The sequence below is a fragment of the Xiphophorus maculatus genome, chromosome 20 (genome assembly GCF_002775205.1).
Source record: "Xiphophorus maculatus strain JP 163 A chromosome 20, X_maculatus-5.0-male, whole genome shotgun sequence".
Classification (NCBI taxonomy): domain Eukaryota; kingdom Metazoa; phylum Chordata; class Actinopteri; order Cyprinodontiformes; family Poeciliidae; genus Xiphophorus; species Xiphophorus maculatus.
Window position 1 is genome coordinate 27,583,272 of NC_036462.1, and position 26,042 is coordinate 27,609,313.

The 26,042-nt window shown below is 40.9% G+C and overlaps 3 protein-coding genes across 6 annotated transcripts; 1 reads left to right on the forward strand and 2 right to left on the reverse strand.

Moving 5' to 3' along the window:
• Positions 1 to 67: 67 nt before the first annotated feature.
• LOC102228358 (cell death activator CIDE-3) lies at positions 68 to 7,066 on the reverse strand. Of its 2 annotated transcripts, none has more exons than XM_005800647.3 (6): positions 6,972 to 7,066; positions 5,460 to 5,528; positions 5,215 to 5,368; positions 4,531 to 4,680; positions 4,023 to 4,213; positions 68 to 1,067 (listed from the first exon to the last, which is right to left on the reverse strand). In XM_005800647.3, the coding sequence occupies exons 2-6, from the start codon at positions 5,510 to 5,512 to the stop codon at positions 887 to 889; spliced, it is 729 nt and encodes a 242-aa protein (XP_005800704.1). In that variant the 5' UTR covers positions 5,513 to 5,528; positions 6,972 to 7,066; the 3' UTR covers positions 68 to 886. The 2 variants fall into 2 exon arrangements, with proteins under 2 accessions (XP_005800704.1, XP_023209249.1); XM_023353481.1 differs by lacking the exon at positions 6,972 to 7,066 and adding an exon at positions 5,725 to 5,921.
• Positions 7,067 to 8,607: 1,541 nt separating this feature from the next.
• LOC102228617 (tubulin beta-4B chain-like) lies at positions 8,608 to 12,574 on the forward strand. The gene is made up of 7 exons (XM_005800648.2): positions 8,608 to 8,871; positions 9,184 to 9,292; positions 9,737 to 9,847; positions 10,081 to 10,325; positions 10,882 to 11,204; positions 11,290 to 11,634; positions 11,785 to 12,574. Exons 1-7 carry the CDS (start codon positions 8,815 to 8,817, stop codon positions 11,930 to 11,932), a joined length of 1,338 nt encoding a protein of 445 aa, XP_005800705.1. The 5' UTR covers positions 8,608 to 8,814; the 3' UTR covers positions 11,933 to 12,574.
• A 2,062-nt stretch (positions 12,575 to 14,636) lies between these two features.
• On the reverse strand, positions 14,637 to 21,864 carry LOC102229072 (urocortin-3-like). 3 transcript variants are annotated; one of them, XM_023324584.1, is made up of 3 exons: positions 21,599 to 21,864; positions 16,206 to 16,457; positions 14,637 to 15,241 (listed from the first exon to the last, which is right to left on the reverse strand). In XM_023324584.1, the coding sequence occupies exon 3, from the start codon at positions 15,228 to 15,230 to the stop codon at positions 14,847 to 14,849; it is 384 nt and encodes a 127-aa protein (XP_023180352.1). In that variant the 5' UTR covers positions 15,231 to 15,241; positions 16,206 to 16,457; positions 21,599 to 21,864; the 3' UTR covers positions 14,637 to 14,846. The 3 variants fall into 3 exon arrangements, with proteins under 3 accessions (XP_023180352.1, XP_023180351.1, XP_023180353.1); XM_023324583.1 differs by having other exon boundaries at positions 16,206 to 16,627; XM_023324585.1 differs by lacking the exon at positions 16,206 to 16,457.
• Positions 21,865 to 26,042: the final 4,178 nt, after the last annotated feature.

Here is a 26,042-nt window from a genome sequence, read left to right on the forward strand (position 1 = left end):
AAAAAGTTGAGAAACATGTTTAAAATTGTAAATGAAATGTCCTCTACATTAATAAAAACCCAGGAGATAATTTACACAGCATTTATTGTAATTCACACATTTACATTTAAGTACCAATTCTTCCCCATATATATATAAAAAAAAAAAAAGAGGAAAAATTGTTTTAAAATACAGATAAGGCTGGGAAAAAAAGAAACCAGTTGGCATGAACGTGTGCCACATTTACACAAACTAATGAATCTGACATTTATCTTCAGGATGCAGACACCCAATTTTGAGAAAATCTGTCCTGCTTCATTTGCTACCTTCTTGAAAAATGTTGCTTCCCCAGTTTTATCCAGCACCCCCAACCCTCCTCCTGCTCCTCCTGCAGCTGCTGGTCGTTCCCTGTATTCCTTCGTCCTCCTCCGGTTTTCTGAGGCGGAGCTGCAGGCTGCAGCTGACAAGACGGTACGGACCGGGCGACAATTAGGGAAGCGTGGGAGAGACAGCCGAACCTGTTGCCAATTACGGTGACCATGATCTGGAACGGCGCATAAAGTCAGATTAATGGGCTCCCAGAGCGCGGCGCAACTCACTCCACAGCTCACCCAGCTCCACCATCAGGCACGGAGATAAAACAAGGTGCTTTTATTTATCACGTTTCCGTGGGAACAAGTTACACACAGAAGTAAAAAAAAAAAGTGCATTCATAGAACAACTTGTCAACTACAATATTTAGAACAAACTGTAACAGCAAAAAAAAAGAAAAAAAAAAAAAAGGTGACGTTTTAAAGGTATGACAAATCTAACCGGATCTGTTCAGTGTGTGAAATCTACACTGTGACCTAATCAAGGAGGAGATGGCATGTCTGCCTGCGACTTCAGAGCATCATCATCATCATCATCAGTAGGAGCTCTTCCCCAGCAGCATGCTCTGAAGCTGCCGCATCCGGCTCTCCTGCGGCAGCGCCAGCCTCTTCTCGGCACGCTCCTCTTCCTCCAGCAGCTGCTCGATGTAGCAGGAGGAGCCCAGCAGGATGTGGCCTGTGGCCTGCATGGAGAAGATGGTCCATCGCAGAGCCTCCCTACGGCGCAGAGCACAGGCAGAGTGAGGAGGAGAGCAGGCAGAAACGGTACCATAGCAGAAATACACAGCTCTGACATGCATATGCAAACATATATATATACACCATTTGGATTGGTTTGGTGCAGATTAACATGCATACAGAGCATCAACCAAAAAGGACCTGATGCAGTGGGTCGCACAAGCATTCGCACCCCTTAAACATCTCCATGTTTGTCCCATTACAGTGGTAAACTCTTAAAGGGGTTTTACCAGAAACCAAAGTAGCGGATAAGTGTGAAGCTGATGTTTCACAAATAAATCTGAAGTTCACCGTTTCATTGCATTAAGCATCCAGCTGCTTCATCTGTTGAATTAAAATTGTGTTTCATTCAATAGATGATGAAAATTGTGTTTTCATTCCACAATTTTTGTGTTGAGAATAAGAAATTTAAGAAAAGGCACAAAGGTGTGTGTATGTGTAGACAAGGTGGACAGGGGGGATTTGTAATAACTTCTATAGCTCCTGTAGCTCACAGTGTGTGTGTGTGTGTGTGCATTTATTTGTTCTATAATTATAGAACCAGCTGACACTGCAATTACAGCTAGAAACCAGTAGAGGCGCACTTCTACCAGCATGGAGCAGGTAAAGACATTCTGTTGTCCATTCTTGCTAAATAGCTCAAACTGTCGCAAAGTTTTGCTGGATGATGACGTGTCCTAGAAATTGTTGCGATAAATAATGTTTTGAGACCGTTTTAAATTAGTATTTTAATGGTATAGTAATGGAAGTTTTCCCTCTCAAAGACAAACTTTAACTTTGTACAGAACACTCCTGAGTGGAACTGGACATTTTGAATATAGAGAAATTAATAAAATAAAAATAAATAAATAAAGACGTAAGAAAATAAAAACTACACACGACCAAAATCAAATTAAATGGATCTAAACAAATCAATCACACCTTGAAAAAAATAAATAAATCAGAATGATACCAAGCTCATGTTAACTTGTGCAATTAAATGATGATTAATTGCATACTGTGACAGGTTCTCCAAATGCAGGATTAAACCCATTACGACTTCCAAATCTTGGAACTAGGTCTGAACTTGGACTGGACCATTCTGACATGAATATGTTTTACTTTAAACCAGTCTATTGAAGTTCCAGCTGCATGTTTAAGATAATTGTCTGACTGGCTTTCTTTTAGTCCTCTTAGATCAACTAGCTCATCACTGCTGAAAAAAAAAGATAATTAAAAAAAGCATCTCCACCATGTTTTGTTTTGGGGTCTGGTCCCTCGAAACACCAACCCTTTATGGTGTGGTGAAAGTTTGTCATTTCCTGGATTTTATTTAGGCGCATGAGAGTAAAGAGAGTCCAACAAAAATGTTCCACTTTTCAGATTTGAATTTGTAAATATTTTTGTCCTCTACTTTGTGCTCGTCTTCAACATAAAATCCCAATAAACTACAGTACACTGAAAAGTGTTTGGAGTTAAAAAAAAAAAACAGCCCAAAGCCATTTTTAGCCCTGCTTCCTCAAACTGCTCTCCAAGACCTCTCATGTCCTTTCAACAGCAGAGCGAGGGTCACATTTGACAAGTCTGCAAACCGTAATCCTCTTTGGCTGAGGCTCCGTATCAAAGCTGGAAACCAGCCGATCCAGGCAGTGGTGACATAACACCTCGGAAAATTAATCTCACTAAAATCTGACCTTTATTCTTCTGCCAGCTCACTATATTGCCACCAATAGAAAATGAGCAGATAAATTCCTGTTTTGTCTATTTAAGGTGCAAGTAACAATGCTGGAAATTGGTGCTCAGAAAAATAATTAAAAAAAGGTCACTAAAACACATCTGGAAAGGGGGAAACTGGCTCCAAAAAAGCAACTTAAAGATTGGTTTGCGGTTTGTAGATGTCGAGTCAATAATTTTTTTTAAACAAGCCCAGATTTTATATAGACTCAGTTTGACAGGAGTTCATTTCAAAAGGTCAAATCCTTAAATGGGACACAGCAGCCTAGTTTGTCTTTATGTTACTAAAGTAAAATATTAGACAGCAGTTCTGAAAAGGCCTCAGAGAGAACATCCCATGTTTTGAGCTCATGAAGCGCCATTGAATCCATCTGTTAAAACTAGAAAATGGCACAAGAAATGCAACTTCCTGTTTCAGTTTGCCACATAGGAAGCACAGGAATCATGCGGATGAAGCCCTTTGGCACGATTAGATTTGAGAGTATACTCCAAACTAACGCTATGTTGCAATCTGTACACCATTCTTATGGTGAAGCAGGGCGATGGCAGCGTCATGGTGTGGAGCTTAATCACTGCAACGCCATTTAATTTTGACCAATCCGCGTAGAATAGGTTAGACTTTTGAGACGTTCCATCGGATTTGGGTAAACTGCGTTTACACTCCATGCTAACTTGAATGACGGATTCATGTTTTGCACTTTGACAATTCAGAAGATGATTTTATTTGTATTAAGGGCACCATTTCAAAAAAGGCCTTTAAAAAAAAAAGTTATTTGCACTATAATTATCAACGGTGCAAAAAATCCAGTCTTTTTTTGAGAAGATTATATAGAGCAATTTCAACTTTTTTGTAAACTCACATTATAGATTTTACAAAAAAAGGTTTACGTTATAGAAAACCTAAACCTTACACAAATTTTTTTATTTTTTTTAACTGACAACTTAAAAAAAAAAAAAAAAAGAAAAGTGCTGCAGTTATTGGTAATTTTATGCTCTGACAATCACAAAGAGACATGGCAACATCCTGGAAGGACTGACTAGGAGCTCCTAACGAAACCCTCGTCAGCCAATCACCTAGCATCACCCATGTGTCAAACGAACTGACCTCCATGCTTTCTTATAAATGAACTGCTAGATAGTTTGCCAAGGAGAAATCCTGGTGTTGCCTGCATTATTCAAATAAACTAAAATCTCTGATATACGTTTAAGACTCTTACTCACTTGAGCATCTTTTTGGCTGCGTAGCATCGCAGGTCGTAGGACACAGTGTAAGCGCCGTAGAGCGTCGCTTTCACATTAAGGCAGCCAATGAAATCCTTGGGGTTGTTTTTGTATAGGTCGAAGGTCAGTTTGGCCACATCTGTGCGGCGCTTCTGTAGGCACTCGATGGTCTGAAGTCTGGAGGGGCTGTTCTGTGAGGAGGAGAGGAGACATAAGACACATTGATTGGAAGAGCATGTTGTTGGCAATCCAGTAAATATTCATAAAGAGGAATTCAACCTTTCCCTTTAATTAATTTATATTATGAATACACCTTATATTGATTATATCAGTTTAAAGGGCAAACCACATAATTAAAATTGTTTTTATTCTTTAGGTTAGATATCTAACATGCACTGGATCCCAACGCCTGACATTTCCCTACCAAATAAACAAGTGGCATTTTGAGGCATGGACAGACTGCTGAAGAGTGCCATCTAGTGTCCGTTACAGTGAACAAGAGCCTTACAGGATGTAGACTCCACTTTTGCCCCTTCTCCAGAACCATCAGAACCGTGTTCTCCGGCAGCGTTTGGAAGAACTCCTCGGTTTCCACGCCAGTGCCGTCCTCGTCCAGAACCAAGGCGCTGACACACTGCAGACTGAAAGAGTCGCTGACCTGGAGCCAGCAAAGAAAAGCAAAGACAGTCAGCACAGTTTATAATATATATATATATATATATATATATATATATATATATATATATATATATATGATAGACTTTATAAATATGCTAAAAATGTACAGCAAAACTAAATTTAGATGCATCACATGACATTAAAATCCAGGTGGTCTTCTTTGAGAGAGAGTCTGACAAGTACAAACCTATCAAGACAGACGCTTAAACCAGAAGTGAAATGGAAGCGTTTAGGATAGAAATGCAACAATTTGAAAGATTTGGACAGATATCTGATATTAGTATCGCCATTTAAATGCCGATAAACAATATACTGTAAAGATTTCTACCCTGATAACATGAAAATACAACCACATGACTGACATTGATTCTCTGTTTCAGTTAAACACCCAACAGTCTTGATCTGAATCACCATCATATGACCAAGCAAATCCCCCATGGACTCTACCATTAACTCAGGCTATCCTTGCCACTGCTAAGTCTTCAGCTTACATTTAGCTTGTCTATCTTCTCACCTTACTCATCAGGTCTAGAAGCGTCTCTGCCATAATTCCTTTCTTCACGCTGCGGTCCGCATTCGTTACCCTAAAGGGTTTTGGTCGAAGCGTTCGACCCGAAAGCAGCTGGGTGGTCATGGAGGCGCTGGCCGAGACGCTGGACGTCACAACCCTGAAAAAGAAACCAAATGGTTTGAGTGAAAACCTGCTGCTTCAACTTAGCAATGCCTTGATCATGCAGGCTAATGGAGGGTAGGCCTTACTTTGACAGGGAGGATGGAGTCAGAAGACTGAGAGACTTCATGGCATAATCCATGTGAGCGGATGCAGACCTGCAATTAGAAGCAGTGTTGGTTGACATCTTTCTACACGACACCTTGTAGAAAGCTTGAGTTACAAGGTTGAGACAGCTCAACTTGGTAACTCAATACTTCAAATAAAACCCAAGCAAAATGGAATCTATTCCTCAGTTCAGAACAATGTTTGACTGGGAAGCCCAAAACAGTAAGTTAAAACAAACAGTTTTACATTTTGAAAAACGTGACAAATCCCCAGCAGCTGTCCTCAGTTTTCTCTCAAGGGAAACCCTCACGCCTTCTTCCTCCAATACCGATCCAAGCTCAGACTCTTCCACCACCAACACGGATGCGCTCCCTGTTCTCTTGTCTCTCCTTCTTGCAACACTCCGTCACTGAACTTTGTGCTGATGACTGCTGAGCTGGTGGCGGGTCGTCAGCTTTATTGAGAAACTCTCCACGGACACTCCCACTGACTTTGGACCACACTTTGACCCAGTAACACAAACCAGGAAGCCTACTGGCCACCCAGACAGAAAACTACACATACTGCAATTTTAATTTTATCCCAAAGAATTCATTCAGTTCAATATTAGGTTTTAGTTTAATCATAAAATAAATTAAATGTTATTAACTTTGCAGGCTGTAACATTTCAGGCACATCTGAACACTTGGTAGCTTTGGCTGACTTCTACTTTGCTTCATCAGCTGTAGATAGTTGTGATCAAGATAGTCCTGTCATCATTTTATGCTCTTAGTTTAGCATTTTGTGAATGTTCACATGCTTCAATTTAAACCTCTAGTCTCTGACTAAAATGCATTTGAAGTGCTGTACAAATCTGATACTGTTCGCCGTTCCACTGATGTCACGTTGACTCGGTGAAACAACACCAGTGTTGAGTCTAAACTTCTTATTTAGAAACTCTGATTTTAAACATGGGATCAACTAATTAAGCAAGTAGTTCCCCGTTTTACTTCCGTTCAAATACGTATAGAAAATGAGGTAAGCAACCTGTACTGATCTTTCGCTGATGGACTTCAACTTGAGGTTTATGGTGCTGATTATTTACTGTGTCAGAGGTCACGCTGACTTTTGCAGTGATTATGATGGGATGGATCAATTCCCCGCATTAGGTCATGGTTAGTGTACGGTACATGCCAGCTAACACACCACCGCTGTGTCAGCTACTATAAAATCAGACAAGGTGTGTTCAGAACACCTGGTTAATTACCATGGTGCACCTGGAGAGGGTGGATAATTATTATTAAAAGGAACATGGGTCTAGGTACACGGTACTCTGCCGAGATATTGACAAACGACTTACAAAATATGGATATTTAACATGATAAGTAAAACATTTAGGCAGAGCAGGATGATGAGGAAAGCAAGAAGTAGATTTGACCATAAGAAATCCCAGAAACTTCAATAGAATGTTATTAAAAATACTTTTAAAAGGTCGAAAAAACACAGGAACTTACTTTTCCTGTGTGTTGCTCACGCGAAGAAGTTCTTCCAAACGAGCCTGCGTCTAGGTCCGCACCATTTACACGCCGGCGCAGGACTGCGGCTGAGGAAGTAGGCGGAGTCAGCAGTCCCTCTTAAATTGGCACATCAGCTGCCTGACACATAGCGCAAACCGCCAGCATCCGCCAAGTTAAGGTTACAAAAACAATACCCTATGCTCCGCAAAAAGAATAAAAAAAGAAAAAAAGATAAAGAAAGATCACTCGAGTATTTTAGCTTGTAGCCATTCAGGTTATGCATCTGTTTATTTCATGTTCATTTTGGTGTTGCGCTTTTTTTTTGTTGGCAAGTGAGGACACAATATTTCTTATTTGTTCTGAGACGTCTTCTCCGTTTCAACACCATCTCCCCCTGGAGCCGCCCTCACCGCTTACGGCTGGTGTCTGTGTCGGGACTCAGACGTAGGAGCGGACCTGATGTCTGATTAACACCTGGAAAGCATCAATTAAAGGATATGTTTCCAGTCTGCAGTTTTCTGCACATTATTATGTCTTTTTAAGTTGGGTATTAAAACATAGGGTTTGTGTTTATGTATAAAGCTCGGATACAAAAATACATTTTAAAGCAGGGCCGTGCAGAGACCTTTGGAGGGGCCGGGGCTCAAAGTTAGAAAGGGGCACATTGAACAAGATCTTAAAACACCGAACAACAACACAGCAACAACCTATATTGATCAAGAATTTAATATTTAATTGGATCATACTATATCATTGTCATCATGTGGGGACAATGCAAAGCAAATAGTTTCCCCGACAGGTATAATGTTGCTGCTTCTGCTGCTGACAGTCCTGGAGGGCTGAGCTGATCTGAGACTGGAGAGAAGGTCTCTGGTTATGAAGCATGTCATGAAATAAGCAAATGTTATGCTATTTTGCTAAATAAGCCCTACTACTTCTGTTTAACCTCTAACAACTAGGCTGCAAACTGATTTAAAGATCTAAAAAGCTCAGACAGGTTAACTACATAATTGTTTGATGTTAGAACCTCAGAGATCTAGAATTGTAAGACCCAGATATCAAGACAAAGAGAACTCTGTAGCTGCTGGTAGGGCCCTCCAGACATTCAGGGGACCCTAGAAATGGTTGCATTGTAACACAGTCCATAGATCTAAACCTGTAGCATAATTTATTAAAAATTACAATGCTAATAAATTTTATTTAATGCATTCAACAGAGAAAAAAATGTAAAAACTAAATAGTACATTTAGGATTTAATTAGGAAGTTTACTTTGTAAAAGTGCAAAGAAACATCTTGATAGTTTGATTGTTGTGTTACCATGGCTACATTATAGCTTGTATTGGTTTGTTCACACGTTTTTTGGCGGATGTTTACGCCTCCTTTTTTCTACAATGACCCTAATATGTTTGTCGTCGTAACCCTACTGAAATAAATCCTTGTTAAATTAAGAACTAAGAATTAAGAATAAAATGAAAGCTGGAATAGCTCCACGCGCCTGCGCATTAAGTCCCTACACTCTTGCAGGCGGAGTAAAAAGTAGTTCCCATCAAATCCGTCTTTAGGAAAAATCACAATAATTTCGTTACTTTCTAAGGTGCACTCGTTAAGATACATTATCCAAAGCGACTGAAGTATTGAAAGTATTTATACCTGACCTTGAGAGTCGATTTTAAAGCACAAAGGTCTGCTATCGGACGAATAGCTATTCTAGTATCAATCCGCACAACACTTTCACCCGTCAAAAAGCGAAGAAGAAGAAACAGTTCCCTCCATTAACGGATTGGTGCGCCAGACCCAACGTCACTCGTTGGATTATTAGAACGCTTTATTTCGATAAAAATGAGGGAAATTCTTCATCTTCAAGCTGGTCAATGTGGCAACCAGATTGGTGCAAAAGTAAGTAAACATTCATTTTTTTTAAATTATACCTAAATTCGTTGAGACACCGACTGTAAAGTTACATTTAGTTTGGGCGGGCTTCTGAATTAGCGTTAGCTAGCTTAGCAAAAAAGAAACAAAAAGTGAAGGTAAGTACTAGCTAAATGACAATCTTTAGCCATACAAAATAAAATAGCATGTCAATAATCCATCTTATATTGTTTAACACCGTCTGAAATCTTACATTTAGGTTGAGGCCAAAACCAGTTTACATAACCGCCAGCCGTTGGTTTCCATTAAGCCTAATTTTCCCTCTCTCTTTGGTTGTAGTTCTGGGAGGTAATAAGTGACGAACATGGCATTGACCCAACCGGGGTGTACCACGGAGACAGCGACCTGCAGCTCGACCGGATCAACGTTTATTACAACGAGGCTTCAGGTTTGTTCACACTTGGCGTCACAGTGCAGTTCGTGGAGGAAGCGCTTTGGTACCGTTACCACAGGAGGGCCGTTATGTCGCCTAATTAAACTTTTCAGGCGTTGCCATGGCGAAGGGGTAGAGCGCGCGCGACCAAATGCTCCTGCCGCATGTCGTCCCTCTCTGTCGCTTTCCTGTCCGACCAAAATCAAATGAATGAAGACACAATAAAAATAAAAAAAACCTACCAGTTGCTACCATTTTTCCCGAACTGCTAGAAACGAATTATGAGTGTACTGTATATACTGTAGGTTTCTGACGATTCTGCTTCAGTTTATACATGACATTTTCCACAAATCATTTTTGGTCCATTCATTCCAATGTTATCCAGATTTTATTTGTCAACCAGTTAATGATGTTAGTGTTTTTGTGTGACTGTTGTACCCTCTTCCCTCTCTCTTCTAGGGGGAAAATACGTCCCTCGTGCTGTGCTGGTTGACTTAGAGCCAGGCACCATGGACTCTGTGAGGTCTGGGCCATTTGGCCAAGTGTTTAGACCTGACAATTTTGTTTTTGGTATGTGTATTTCTGTAAAAAAAAAAAGAAAAAAAGTTTTGATTAAAATAAATGAAACTACTGCATATTGGGCTGCCAAACAAAACTGGAGTGTTAATGGTTTACTTTCTCGAAAGTTTTCCCATTAAAAAAAAAAAATTAAACTGGATAGCCTATTTAGTTTGTCAGGATTTTTATAGTAAGCTGACTTAAAAAAATAAAATAAAATTATTAAATACTTTGATTTGTAACAGGTCAGAGCGGTGCTGGTAATAACTGGGCTAAGGGCCACTACACCGAAGGAGCTGAGCTGGTGGACTCAGTCCTGGATGTGGTGAGAAAGGAGGCAGAGGGCTGCGACTGTCTGCAGGGATTCCAGCTCACCCACTCCCTGGGAGGAGGCACCGGCTCCGGCATGGGCACGCTCCTCATCAGCAAGATCCGAGAGGAGTACCCAGACCGCATCATGAACACGTTCAGCGTGGTGCCGTCACCCAAGGTTTATGTCGTCACCTTCCTTAAATAATGGGCCAAAATTATTTTATTTATTTATTTTTTGCTTTACTCATCTTTTTTTTTTTTTTTTTTTTTTTTTTTGCAATAAAGACGTGGTGATGTTTTATTTTATTTATTATTATTACTTTGTTTCTTTCTGTTTTTGCCAAAGGCAAAAAATGATTTAGGTCATAATTTTAGGGAGGTGATGATGTTCACTTCTGTTCAGATATGATGCTCTGCTTCCTGAAGGTGTCGACGCATACTTGAGGAAATACATTTATCGCCAGTTGGGTGGATGATATTCGTCTTCTGTTGCCAACTCATAAGATTCTATGTGTGCTGGGTACAAAAGAGACTGTAGTCGGCTGCTTCTAGTACTTCTAGAAGCACAAAGCTACAAATGTCTTTTGTACATTTCTGTTGCGATACAGGTCTTAAATTTCATTCATAGTGATCTTAAAAAGTCTTGTGTTTGGGTTGATGAAACCTTCTGAAATCCTTCTTCTCCCAGCCTTAAACTAGGTTCCATTGTTCTCTCTGTATTCCCCTCCTGGCAGGTGTCGGACACCGTGGTGGAGCCCTACAACGCCACCCTGTCCGTCCACCAGCTGGTGGAGAACACTGACGAGACCTTCTGCATCGACAACGAGGCGCTGTACGACATCTGCTTCCGTACGTTGAAGCTCACCACGCCCACCTACGGCGATCTGAACCACCTGGTGTCGGCCACCATGAGCGGCGTCACTACCTGCCTGCGCTTCCCCGGCCAGCTGAACGCCGACCTGAGGAAGCTGGCCGTCAACATGGTGCCGTTCCCCAGACTGCACTTCTTCATGCCGGGCTTCGCGCCGCTGACGAGCCGCGGCAGCCAGCAGTACCGGTGAAGACGCTCAGTCCACCTTTACATTAGGATCATCCCCCACTTTAGATATTTAATTCCAACTAAATGTCTTCTCTTTTCCAAGGGCCCTGACCGTCCCTGAACTCACCATGCAGATGTTCGACGCCAAGAACATGATGGCGGCGTGCGACCCGCGCCACGGCCGCTACCTGACGGTGGCCGCCATCTTTCGCGGCCGCATGTCCATGAAGGAGGTGGACGAGCAGATGCTGAACGTTCAGAACAAGAACAGCAGCTACTTCGTTGAGTGGATCCCCAACAACGTGAAGACGGCTGTCTGCGACATCCCGCCGCGCGGCCTCAAGATGTCCGCCACCTTCATCGGAAACAGCACGGCCATCCAGGAGCTGTTCAAGCGCATCTCGGAGCAGTTCACTGCCATGTTCCGCCGCAAGGCCTTCCTTCACTGGTGAGTTAGCGTTAATCAAACGTGAGTCTGTTTGCCTAGAGAGTTTGTTTGGGGAGGTGTGAATGTGCTATCCAACTGATGTGGACGGATAAAACAAATTCTGCTCCACCGAAAAACCTAGGTCTCAATTCTAATGTTGTCTCATCACAGGTACACTGGCGAGGGCATGGATGAGATGGAGTTCACCGAGGCGGAGAGCAACATGAACGACCTGGTCTCTGAGTACCAGCAGTACCAGGACGCCACGGCCGAGGAGGAGGGCGAGTTTGAAGAGGAGGGAGAAGAAGACATGGCCTAAGCAGCTGATATGGCGGCTTTGCTCCTGGGCAACATTGTTAGATTTCACCGTTTCTTTCTTTGTTCAAAGTGTCAAACACTTCAGGCGTGATAAATGTCACCAGTTTTGCTTGTTCTAAAAAAAAGTTTTAGGATTGCTTTCAGGCCTTGCAGAAAACATGTTAAATATCACAATAGATTTTTTTTTCCCCTGGAGCATAAATGTGTTAACCTGTAATTCTGCCCTGTAGTATTTTGAATGTTTTGTACATTGAAGCTTTGATATGTGAGCGGTTTGTTTTTATGTGGTGGCTCATTATTTACTGGGACTGTGATGATGAGTGTTTTTCTGAATGTTGTAACTCCTCCAGTCTGAGCGCCACATTTCCCTCTCACAATGCATTTCTTTAAAGCTGTTTGGTATTTTTCTACTTAACTCTGACAAGTTGGTACAGAACCCGTCTAGCGACATGGAAGAACAAAAAAACAACTATACATAATATTTTGTGAGAACCACTTCATTATAAAAAGGTATGGCCAAGAGTGTTTTTTTAATTCCCATGTCACCCGACGGACTCCAAGTTTGTCCGTCTTTGGATTTTGTTATTTTCTGAATGTGATGTATTTAGGATGGTTGCATGGATTTCACTACATTAATAACTTGATGGTATGTTCATAGAGTTTTAAATAAAGGTTTTTACCGTGGTACTAAGCTGTGAATTGTTGTTTTTATCAGTTGAAGGCATATAAATAAATACTTGAGCAATTCGAGGGGATTTCGACGCTTTCATGTTGAAAATGATGGAAATAAATCTGCATGTAAGAGAGCCACTGTATAAAGAGCGACATCTGCTGGCCAAATGGTAGCATTGTATTTAATCGGAGGGAACTTTTGAGCCATATGGAATTAAAATTTAAGCACATGCGCAGTAACATGATGTAATGATCTGTAATCATAATAAGACTAAACTGATAGAATATTTTCAGATCCATCAAACGTACAACAGCTGACGTTGGTGATGATCTGCAGAACTCTGGATCCTGAGGAGATGGGGTCATGTTCTTAAAACTGGTTTTGGCTCAGGATTTTCACTTCATTGGAGCTACTAAAATATTATGTAAAGTCATATTGCATGTCGGTATCATACGCCAAATTAAAACTATTATCCCAGCAGTATTTTTTTTTACAATTTCCTGCGTTGCTATATTGACAAAATACAACAAAAATATTACCATTTGAGATTTCTTTCTTTCTCTTTGCTCATTTGTTGCCCAAAGTCATTACAGCACCTAATTGTGGCCTCAGGATTCCTTTTCTGTGTGGACAGACCATCATGAAGAAGCTCCTAACTCTGCAGTGATAGTAAAATGTTAAATAATTAAATATACATAGATCAAAAAATTTAAAAAATCTGAGAAGTGTGGCGTGCATTTATATTCAGCCCCTTTTACCATTACTTGCGTAATCTTCAAATCTTCCTGCATGCATAATCCATCACATTTACGTCCCGTTTCTCTGTAATTAATTAAAGCTACAGTACTCTGACATGAGATAATCCAATTCCGTGCTCAGCGCAACACAGAACCAAGCTGGACGTAAATCAGGCGAGCAGCTCGTTTTCCCCCCCGCTGCTTCAGATCTTCCACTCCGGAGCAGGAGCGCAGATGACTCATCCGCGCAGATATTCGCCTAATCAAGAGCAGATAATGCATCTAACTTAAAATAGCTGCGGCATGTTAGCCAAATTTATTAAGTATTAAGTGAACAAAGGGTCCGCAGAAAGGATCTGTTCTTCCCTCAGAGGTCAATATCCTGCCCGGGCCTTTGTCCCGCAGTCCACAATCAGATACCGCTGTCGGGTGACGCAGGCTCACTCCGCCGGGCTTTTTACGGGCTGCTGATGCTTGTAATTACGCTGAGCTGCACGGCTGATATCAGCACTGAAATGAGGAGGAAGCGTGATCATCACATTGGATTTAATTGAACAATTTTTTTTTGTCGTTTGTTTTTTTTTTTTCTTTCAATTTAAGATCACACATGCAAACACGAGAGACGTTTCACGCCACAGTGCAAACAAAACGCCAGACCACCAATGTTCACAGCAGCGCGCACGTGGCACACACACGTCCCTCTGTCTGGTTATTTGGACTCCAAAGTCAGTAAATGAGGTGAAGTTTAGGTTATTTATCATGAGTAGAAAAAGTTGCACAGAACCAACACGGATCGTAGCGACAGGATTCACCCCAAACTGAGCTGGTTTGAAACAAAGATTTATGGTACAAAGTCTCGTTTTAGCGATTTTTTCCCCCCAGAGCCGGTCCAAGGTTGAATGAGGCCTTGAGCTGAATTTGATTTGGGGGCCAAGCTTCCTGTCAAACCCACCTCCTTCATAAACCTTTTTGAAATGGAAAATGTTTATGACACCAATAGCTTTTGTTTTTTTTTAATGCCAGTTTTTTTGCTCTTATTCTAAGTGCATTTCACTCAAACATTTTTTATAGTTTTTTTTTTCTTCTTTTACAATAACATTTTTTTTGTTTATTTTTTCTTAAATTTACTCTTTTGCTTTTTGTCTGTTCTAAATAAATAAATAAATACTCTCACAAATTTAGGAAACAAAAACAAACACCCAACACATTTTTGCACCTGCCAACACATTGAACTTGACTATATTCTGGCTTGTTCTGAACTTGGACATTTCCTAATTATTTTTCAAATAAAACAATTCAATTTGTAAAAGTTTAATTGCTCTGAAAATTCCAATTTGTGTTTTAACTTCAAATGTGTTTGAATTTTATTTTATTACATTCTCAACATAACTGTAAGTATTTAAAGATTTAATCTTTGAAAACTGACGCATTCCTTTGAGCCCGAGCTGCGCCTTCCTTCACTTATGCCTCAGGCCGGCTCTGGGTCTCCGTCCCTCCGGCTGCTTTCATTTCCTCTTGCCGATCCTCGCCATGAGTTCCGCGTTGGCCGCCGCCTTGGTCCTCATGTCCTGGTTCTTGGCGAGGTCTATGAGGACACTGAGGATGCTGGTGGGGACATCCAGGGACAGGGCGAAGCGGGAGCCCTGCTGGGCTCTCTTCGGCACCCGGGGCGCGGGGCGCGGGGCTCTGGCCTGCCGCAGCACCAGGTGATGCTCTGAACGGAGCAGTGAGTTCAACACGCCGTCGCGGTCCAGGAAGTCGACGGCCAGGACGTCTCTTTGCGTGTCCTCGTCGAGCCGGGCGAGGGCCGGGCGGCTCACATGGCTCTGAACGCAGCAGGGCAGCAGCAGAGCCAGGCAGAAACACACACACACACACACACTCCTCATGGTGAGCACGTCTAAGGAGAGAGAGAGAGAGAGAGAGAGAGAGAGAGAGAGAGAGAGAGAGAGAGAGAGAGAGAGAGAGAGAGAGAGAGAGAGAGAGACGGATCTGAATTACACAGTTGGGACACCGCAGAGCATCAGCAGGTGAAGGTTTGCGACAGAAATGTTGAGTGTTTAGTTGTTAAAAGCTCCCATTCCTTGTTCTCTGCATGTTTGGTTGTTGTTTTTAATTTTTTTTTTCTTTCTTTATGTTAATTTGACCAGAACTTTGCTCTTTCAAGCCTTTCATAAGCGCAGCAGCAGCTCCGTCCCTGCTGTGCTTTCTGTGCAAGTGACGCCAATTAAAGATCGATTTGTTAAACATGTACTGATGGAATCTCATTTGTGTCGCTTTTTAAAGTTATTTCCGCTGAAATTCCTTACTTCCTATTTTTTTCTACATACCGTAAATGTACCACATTTTATACATTAGAAGGAAAATAAATTCCACTTCCTGACAGTTTTTAATGAGTTTGTACACACACACACACACACACACGCACACACACACACACACACACGCACACACACACACACACACACACACACACACACACACACACACACACACACACACACACACACACACACACACACAAACCAAACAACTCCTGAAAACGGAGCACAATCAGTGTTTCTCCAAAGTTTTTGAAAAATTCGTTTATATGAGCCAGCAGGAAGAACACTTCTGGTTGTTGTTTTTGGTTTGACACAACTGCAGCACAAAAGGTTAATTCACGTTTCTTAAACGTTATTGATACATTTAAATGATCCAATTCATTAAAAAATATATATGTAGACATATACTTTTCTATGACAAGCTTTAAAAGGAAAAAAAAAAAGAAAAGAAGGACCATTTTGGTTGACAAAACTATCTCCAACTCTGATCCAACCTTCCATCCATAAAGGTCATGAAAGCAGAGGACACTCAGCACTCACTCAGGAGGGAAAAGCTGACGGCGTAACCAGGAGGCACTAGTTGCTCCTCTTGTGGTGATCACCTCCCTGCGAATCTGCAGCGTCCTCCTTCTTCTTCCGGCCTGTCAGATCTTCCTCTCCACTCGCGCGTCCTCAGCCTCTCTGGTCTTCCTGTGAGACGCGGCGTCCATCCCCTCTCTGTTTATCTCTCACGCCCGGGCGCCCTCCCCTCTTTTCACGTCCTCTCCACTCCAATCGCCGTCCTTCTCTTTTCTAAAAATAACACGATGCTAATCGCAGAGTGGATTTGCTTTTAATTAGTTGGATATCTGCTCCGGTTTTGGAGCCACGTCAGATTACACATGTTTCATGTGAGATGTTGATTTGACAGCTGATTGCGGGCAGAGAGATGCAGAATGTGGTTTCCGTTGCGCGTTATATAACTGCAGGGAAAAGGGTGTGGGGGAAACAGATTTGAAATAAATATGCATCTAAACACTCTGGACATTTTTTTTTTATAAATGTATAATGAACGTGGGGAACTGCAGGATGCGAGTCTCCCAACATCAACAACAAAACTGTAACTTTTGCAGATTTCTTCATGTTTTTTGTTTTTTTTTTTGTATTTTGCTGGAATTTTCTGTTAAAAATCGGAATAGCATTTTCATTCTCCCCATTTTTTACGGTGATACACTTAAAAAATATATAAATAAAAATTTCAACTGCTTCTAGAAGTGACCTCGATAGTAAATAACATCTCTATCCTGTTAGAGGCTCAGAGAACATTACCAGCGTTTGCAACTATACAAACCGGAGAAAAATATTAATGAAATTAAAAGTAAAAAAAACTAGAAAATTCCTGAAGAAATTTAACCGGGGCCTGCCAAAGTGTGCCTGTCGGTTTGGACCCAGTGTTCGGATGCTAAAAATTAGCATCAATGCTAAGATTAGCTACTGCGCAAGACAGTGACCTGACCTGAGAGAAAAAGATAATGCAAGGTAATATTATTGCATCACCTATGGCGGTGCACTAGTGGAGGGCAGTGAAGTGCTAATGTTTGTGCTAATGTTAATGTACTGCCTTGCTATGAAAGCCAGCGCACTAACCTAAGAGAGAAAGATAATACAGGCTAAAATTATTGCACCCCCTATGGCCGTGCACTAACCAGAGGGGAGTATTAAGGCTTTTATTTTGAAATTTTAAGTATACTTCATTTTAAATGTCCAAACTAATCCCATGAGTAACAGTGATTGGGTTAAATCGTTTCTATAATGCCCAAAAGAGCAATTACCTGATGTAAAAATTGTCAATGCTTTTATTTTGAAATGTTTAATAAGCTTCATTTTAAATGGCCACACTAATCCCATGTGTAACAATGGTTGGGTAAAATCAATTATAAAATGCCCAAAACACAAGTAGTTCTAAAGGCAGACTCAGTCCTCCTCTGTAGTAACTGACAGTTCCGCCATGTTGTAGTCCTAACCTTGAGTCATTGTAGTTCTAAAGAGCAGCTCAGCTGTCACGTGATGAAGCAGACAGGAAGAGACAGAATTCCAGTAGTTTGAAGTAGTTTGTTTTTCTGAAAGATCTGAGAGGAATATTCAGGCTTTTATTTTGAAATGTTCAGTAAGCTTCATTTTAAATGTCCAAACTAATCCCATGAGTAACAGTGATTGGGTGAAATCAGTTATATAATGCCCGAAAGAGCAATTACCTGATGTAAAAACTGTCAAGGCTTTTATTTTGACATTTTTATTAAGATTAATTTAAAATGGCCACACTAATCCCATGTGTAACAATGGTTGGGTAAAATCAGCTATAAAATGCCCAAAACACAAGTAGTTCTAAAGGCAGACTCATTCCTCCTCTGTAGTAACTGACAGTTCTGCCATGTTGTAGTTCTAACCTGCATGTTCTGCCATAGTTAGAACTACAGTGATGCGTTTTTGTAGTCCTAATCAGCTGCTCTGCCCTGCTCTTTGTTCTGTTGCTATGGTAATGAAGCTTGTCTGTCAGACACTCAGGGCTGACAGAATTCCATTTCTTTGAGCCAGCCAGTTTGACAGAAAAAAACAGTCCTAACAACTCCTTCCCGTTCGGGAACCGTGATACGTACTTGAAAACCGTTTGAAGCATCTGAGAGGGCTATTTGTCGTCTCTGATAGTACCACGATTCATATTCTCTACCTCACTCACAGTAATAACAGCGATGAGAGAAAGATGGTGTGTGCTGAGCTCAGAAATGCATGGAAGTCAATCTGTGACTATCCTCAGAGGGATATTGAGGCTTTTATCTTGAAATTTTCAGTAAGCTTCATATAGAATTGTTGTTTAGGTTAAATGAGTTATTTACTGGCAAAACAGCCAGTAGTTCTACATGGCAGCTCAGCCCTCTGTTTTAATTCAGTGTTAGTTAGAACTACAGATATGGCGTATTTGTAGTCCTATCTATTAGCATTAGGTTAAAGGCTAAAGCTAATAGATAGGCACTATCTGCGCAAGCCAGTGCCTTAACCTGAAATAACAAGATAATGCAGGCTAATATTAGGCCCCAATAAAGAGACGTTTTATTAGGTGTGGAACAATAGGTGCCTGCCATGCAAGACATTCTTGTTTTAACCTTCTTGTTTTCAAGAAGGTTAGGGATACAAATTTTCTAACCTTGAAATGTTGAAGATTTTAGAAATTTGGAATGAAGATGATGTCATGGAAAAGAGAACTTCCAACTACAAACACTTGTTTGGATTCTTGTTGGAAAGAAAGAAAATGGTTAAAATACTAGTGGAAACCATTTAAAAAAAAAAAAATAGTACTTAACAGTTGATTTCTTTTTACATAAAATCATGGTAAGTCTGGCTATTTTTAGACCAGGGGTCACAACCTTTTTGAGACCAGGAGCTACTTCACAGGTTCAGAGTAACACGAAGGGTTACTTGTTTGATACAGACATACATTTTCTTTACAACAAAAATTCATTTAAGTAAATATGATTACATGCTGCCTGATCATATTAATGTTAGGGACTATGCACAATAGTTATCAGTAAGGACAGCTATGGTTAATTGCTATATTGTGGTCAGACGTTCTTAGTTCAGAGTTTTAAGTTGGTGAGGTGGGGAACGCCGAAGCCTAAATCTTATAGGTCAGTTTTCTTTTTCTGTGAGCTAAAAATGATGACTGGAGTTTGAACCACTCATCATTTGAACCTCAGGTTCTGCCTGAGCTTTTTACAGTGCGCGGTTCTGGCGGGTTGTCGGTTTATTAGCTTTTTTGTGATTTTGTGAACTGAACAGCTGACGGGTCACCTGCGGGCTGACACAAGCAGATGTCGAAAAAAATGTCTGACAGATTGGAAGGTACAAAACTATCACTGCACCCGACCTGCAGGAGCACAACCACCTCTCCAACGCGCAAACATCGGCACAAAACTACACCACTAAAGCAGCGCACCCTTTTATTTCTTTTTTCTTTTTTTTTACACAAACGATGCTAAATAATAAAGACATTGAAGCGAAGCAGTGAGATCCACGGAAAGAGGAGGATTGGCGAAATCTTATAACTACGGGAGGTTCAAACTCCACTCATCATTTTTAGCTCACAGAAAAAGCAAACTGACCAATAAGATTTAGGCTTTGGGTGCCCTTTGACCCCCACAGACTCACACTGATGCGCGCTACATACAAGATGTTTTGGCACAAAAGAACTTTTTCTTCTCCATAATTTTATTAGTAAACAGGGTTGGATAATAGAAATACAATAACTTTTCTTTTTTTAATTTAAAGGAAAATCTCTCAGTGCGTCCAGCTGTACAGCTGCTGCTGCAACAATCCAAACTCTCAGTCACTTGTGGGCAATTTAGAATCACACAGAAAAGCTCCAAAAGGGAATCAAACTCAAAACTCTGAACTAAGAACTTCTGATCACATAATAGCAATTAACCATAGCTGCCATGGTAAATTATTACTGATAACTACTGTCAGTAGTCCCTAACATTAACATGATCAGGCAGCATGTAATCATATATATATATATATATATATATGTATATATATATATATATATATATATATATATATATATATATATATATATATATATATATATATATATATATAGCCAAGACAATTTATGTCTGTATCAGACAAGTAGCCCTTCGTGTTACTCTGGACCCGTGAAGTAGCTCCCAGTCTCTAAAAGGTTGGTGACCCCTGATCTAAGGAATCTGGGTGAATGAGAAAGACAACGGTATGCTTTAAACTTCTACTTTAATAATTCTGTCTTTTCCACTTTTCCTTCTCTAATGTCTCCTCCCACTTAGTTAATTAAGAAAACAGAGAAATAAATATATGGTAATCTGCTCTAATATTCCCTAAGTAAACATGCTCTGATCTGCATCCAGAAGAGCTTAGAAAGTTCTCAATTAACTATTGTTCTATTGTCTTTTCTGCAAAGAAAATATCATAAAGCATAACTTATTTTAAATACTTCATGTGAATAGCTGCACATTTAATATGCATGTCTTAAAAGTCTTAACTGTGACATTTGTAAAGCATTTCTTGAGGAAACAATGATAGTTCCCCTCTCTGCTGTCGCTATCCCCAAACATCCTGGTACCAGCAACCCCCCAAGCTCCCCTCTCTGCTGGCGCTATCCCCAAACATCCTGGTACCAGCAACCCCCCAAGCTCCCCTCTCTGCTGTCGCTATCCCCAAACATCCTGGTACCAGCAACCCCCCAAGCTCCCCTCTCTGCTGTCGCTATCCCCAAACATCCTGGTACCAGCAACCCCCCAAGCTCCCCTCTCTGCTGGCGCTATCCCCAAACATCCTGGTACCAGCATCCCCCCAAGCTCCCCTCTCTGCTGGCGCTATCCCCAAACATCCTGGTACCAGCAACCCCCCAAGCTCCCCTCTCTGCTGGCGCTATCCTCAAACATCCTGGTACCAGCAACCCCCCAAGCTCCCCTCTCTGCTGGCGCTATCCCCAAACATCCTGGTACCAGCTACCCCCCAAGTTCTCCTCTCTGCTGTCGCTAACCCCACAGCGTTATGGTACCAGCTGTCGTTACGCAATAGTCAGCCCCGCCCTCAACCTCACAACATCCAAGGAGTGACTACTGACCAGCTCTCCGTCCAACGGGTCCAAAAAATCTCTAAGCCTTCGAGTATTACCCTGAAGCAAGTCTAGTAGAGATGATCTATCTAAGCTGGTGTCGAAGGAGACTCAACTAGCCTTTAACTACCTACAGTCCAAGAGTTATGGCCTTTTCCAGTTAAGAAGCAATCAGCTGAGTAGCCCTCACACCTGCACAACCTCAATAACCACTCCTATTAACGGTAGCGCCCCCTCTAAGTACAACGTGCGCTTGTTACAGACTAGTCAAAATCCTCTTTGAAATAGAAGCAAAGCAGACCTGGCTGTTGTCCTTCGAACACTTCAGATCTTCATCACTCAGTCACCTTTGTCTTTTCTCCAAGTCTGTTGCTGCAACTTTGAGATCCTAGGGTTGAGGCAGAGTAAGGCAGCCAAATCAGGAACCAGGGCTGAGGGTCAAGGGGTCTTGTCCCTTCTGGCGGTGCGAAGTCTCAACTTCCCCATGGCTCCAGGGTGCCAGACCTCTCTTCTTGGTCCCCTTGGCCTTATATACCCTTTCAACCCATGCCTCTATAAGGCGTACGTGACCTCTTGAGCATGCAATTACCTCATCGGAAAGTCCCAGCCATTCCCACATATACCCTGCTTCCCTCCCTTACTTTCCTCGTGACCATCTTCGTGACCAGATCCTTAATTGGGACACAGCTCTGGGGCAAGTCCAGACATGTTCGGACTTGCCTTTTTCCCTTGCCTCTGTATCTAACACATTGTTTGATTATTACTTCAATTACAGTTTTATATATGGTGTATGATCATCATAAGTAAATTCAAAATATCTTGTCCCATAATCATCAAAAAATCAAAATGCAAGATTCACTTGCTCAGGCCTTCATGATCTGTTGTCTGCATTAGTCTGGAATGATCCCACCTCCTCATACCAGTTTTCACAACATAGTGACCCCCCAATACTTACGTCCAGTTCCCTGAAATTTTTTTCAGTTATTAAAAAATCCAGGGTGGCACCCAGTACCTCAGCGTTCCCGAATTATACATGTCAACAAAAACACGCCCAACTCTCCGGAATATATTTGGTTTTGGTGTTTCTTCCTCCTGTGTTTGATCAATTTGTGGCTCAATCTTGGTTTTTTCCACCCTGGATTCCATTCTGTCTATCTTGATTTTTAAAGCCACGATCTCCTTATTTAATTCCTCGTTCTCCCTAGTAAGGCACAGCAGTTTTTCTGACTTTTCTTTTAAAGATTTTTCCGCGTCATTTTTTGCCGTGGCCCGCTTCCGTTCTAGTTTAATTGTTAATTGTTGCATGTTGCAATAATCATTTTGCATTCTGTCAGTTGTTGTTCTCGCTTCCTCCAATTCCAAATTAACTTTAATCATTTGTTTTTTATAATACCCATTCGAACTTATGAGTTTGCAATTCTCTACATGCCAATTTGTTGAGTCATCGGTCCTGTTCAGTCTCTCTAGTTTCCTCTTCAGACTCTCCACTGTTTTCTGAAGCTGCTCATTTTCACTGTTCAGCTTCATCTGGTTCTTCTGGAGAATCTCTAACTTTTGTAACGTGAAATCTTTCTCCGCCATTGTTTCTTTCTCGTTCGAACCTTAAACTGCAAATGAATTTCTCTGTGGAATCTGGGAATACAAAGACAGTCACCAGTGATGTCACAAACAGGATGTGTGACATCACAGTTCAACATCATAGCCACAAGAAGTCTGTTGGGTGTGGGGGGGAAAGGGGGGATGTTTTTTTTTAAAAAAAAACTTTATTAACACTGTATAACGACAGAGAGAAACATTTGTTCTGCCTCAAGAAAAAACAAATACAGATAAACATGTTCAAGAAAAAGAAAAAGCTAAGGGGCTTCGGTTCCCAACTGTACATTCAAAGCAATACAGATTTCAATTGTTTTAATATCTATTTTTTGTCTTTGATGGTCGGGATATAAAACTTAACTTCATGGTAAAATGCAGCAAGGCATGGCTTCCCCTACCTGGAACAATGAATATGATATTTAGCTAGTGACAATAAAGGATTTATCAGAAACTCTGAATTGTTGAGCTTCTAGTGAGGCCAAGTAAGAATCTTCCCATAACAGCATAAATTGTGCTTCTATGTTGTTGTGGATAAAGTCACATGTATTGCTAACTAAGGCTAGGCGCCTGACTACAAATATGGTAATAGGCAGTCAGAAAGGTTCGGCTGAGGAGCCGAGTGTGAATAAAACACCAAGAGACAGGTAGTAAGTTTAGGTTATTGTACTCAAGCTTACAGTTTTGCATAAATTTATGGACCAGTTCGGCAAACATCAAAGAAGCTCATAAACCGACGACCCACCAGAACCGCACACGGTAAAAAGCTCTGCCGGGATCCAAACAACTGCTCTCTTAGAACTACGGGAGGTTCAAACTCCTGTCATTCATTTTTATGTCGTGTCTCCCAGTCCTCCCTCATCGCCCCCTGGTGGTCCCAGTGCTCCCTTGTCCCTTCGCAAGTCAGTCACTGCTCTCCTTATGCATTGCTATGGGCAGGCCCCAATTATCTTGAGACATTTTATTTAAATTGAATGGAAACAAAAATCAAAGAAGGCAAAACATATATATGTATCACCACATGCTTTTTGAGGAATTAGGAAGCTACAGCAGAAAAAAGCTTCTGATCCCAGCAAACAAAGAGGGCTGAGACTTCAGAGAGGACCAGCAGCAAGTTCTATACCTATACCAACTTATACCAAGTTGTATTACCTATGCTGAAACGTTTTCTAAAAAAAACACACAGATGCAGACTATTCAGGCAAAAACTTCTTCTGTTTGACAGTTTTTTCCCCATAGTGTTTCACAGTTGTTGCTTTAAGTTTTATCGTGACTCTGCTTCCTGTCTTCTACATAATAAGTAGATAAATACATGAATAAGTAAATTAATAAAATTTGCATCATTCACTAAGAGAGCAATAATGTTAACGTACAATGTTTTTTGTGAGCCATATGAGCCAAGAGCTGCCTGCTTTTTCCTGTCTTTTACTCATGTTGGTTTATCTGACGCCCCATTAAAGGTAGATTCAAATGTGAAGTTAAAAGTTTTCTGAAACATCAACTTCCGTCAAATCTATATGTAGGCTATTTCTCATTTGCAATACATCCTGTTACATACTTTGCACGTGCCTTAGAATGAATGATGTACAATTGACAGTGTGATGCCATCTTTTTTTTTTTTCTTATGACATACTTAATCGTTGCTTGACCAATTCAATTTGAGCCAGCTGGCATTACAAACTAACTTAATTGTAATACAACTGGGATAGAATTGGAATGTATATAACCTGTCTTTACAGCTAGATTGATTTGAAAAAATTGTTTCTATGTGAAATAGAAATGTTTGTTTTGATATGTCTTGTTGTAAACCAGCTCTGTATAAATAAACTCAGTAATTTGACTACGAAACGTTGCCGTTTTAGGAAAGCAGACTGATGCAAATATGGTTTATCCAAAACTTGAGGTCATCCATCATCGACGGCCTGCTTGTGTGCATCCATGTAGGCAAAATCACACTCGCAGCTCTTTAACCAACTGTGTCATGTACATGCGTGATTTAGAGACAGATTTTAAACAGAGGCACTCAGGATCATTAAACTCAGTGGATGCTGCGTTTTGCCTTTAGCACATCCCATGACAACACAATTCTGTCAACTCCTGTGCATAACCTTTTTTGTTGCTGTAGTAATTGCCGATTAAGAGTCTGTTAGAAAAACAAGAATAAGTCAAGTGTGGAGGTTGAAACTGAGAGACACCGTAAGAGGATGGCAAAGGAAAGAAAAGAAAATGAGTAAGCTCCAAAATAAAACAATCTTGTATCTGAAAAGTAAGACAGAGAAAACTGGGCAAATAAGAAAATAAAACTACAGATAGTCAGAATCAACTATTGCTGATGACAGGCTATTGTAATCAATCTATTAGAGAAAAAGCAATCATATAAGCATTCATGGCTAGATTTAATAGAATTTGTTAAAGAGCTCCAACAAGAACACGAGCATTCACCTGCTTTCACATCAATATTTAAATATCAAAGTACATCAAGTCTATCATCAAGTGTCAAAGAGTTTTAAAGAAAGCGTAAACTTCCAAACAGTCACATCGTGGCTCAAACAAAAACAGCCAAAGCGGTTCGCTTCAGCCTTCCTGTGATTTTTGATCTCAGAGTGGTTCAACTCCTGAAGAGCCTGACGTCCTGTCACCATGGCCACCCTGAGTGTTACGCATGAAGCCCACTTTAATTTGAATCTCCATGCACAGAAAACTTTCTGCTGCCTTTGTTGGTTTTCAGGAAGAGGCACAATCCCTTGGTGAAACTAAAAACAAACATTTATTCATCCATTATAATTATAAGGCTATTAAGTCGTTGTAATGTCAATTGATTATTGAAAGAAATTCACAATAGAGGGACCAGTCTCTCTATAAGAAAAAATTAAAACTGAACACATAAACACCCATTAATGATAAGAAGCAACAGGAGGAATGACTGCTTAGAAAGACACAGACCGATCGGATGCGTATCCGATTCAAAGGTGATCTAACGTCCTGGTGGGATTCATCCAACCTGAATGTCATTGATACTCGACAAACGTCACTATTCTGCGTCCTGATACGTGTAAGCAGGAAGAAAAGCAACAACCATGGCGTACTGTAAGCCCAGATCTGAAATTTTAGTCAAATACATGGGAGAGAGCCTCAGAGAGCCTCAGAAAATCCTG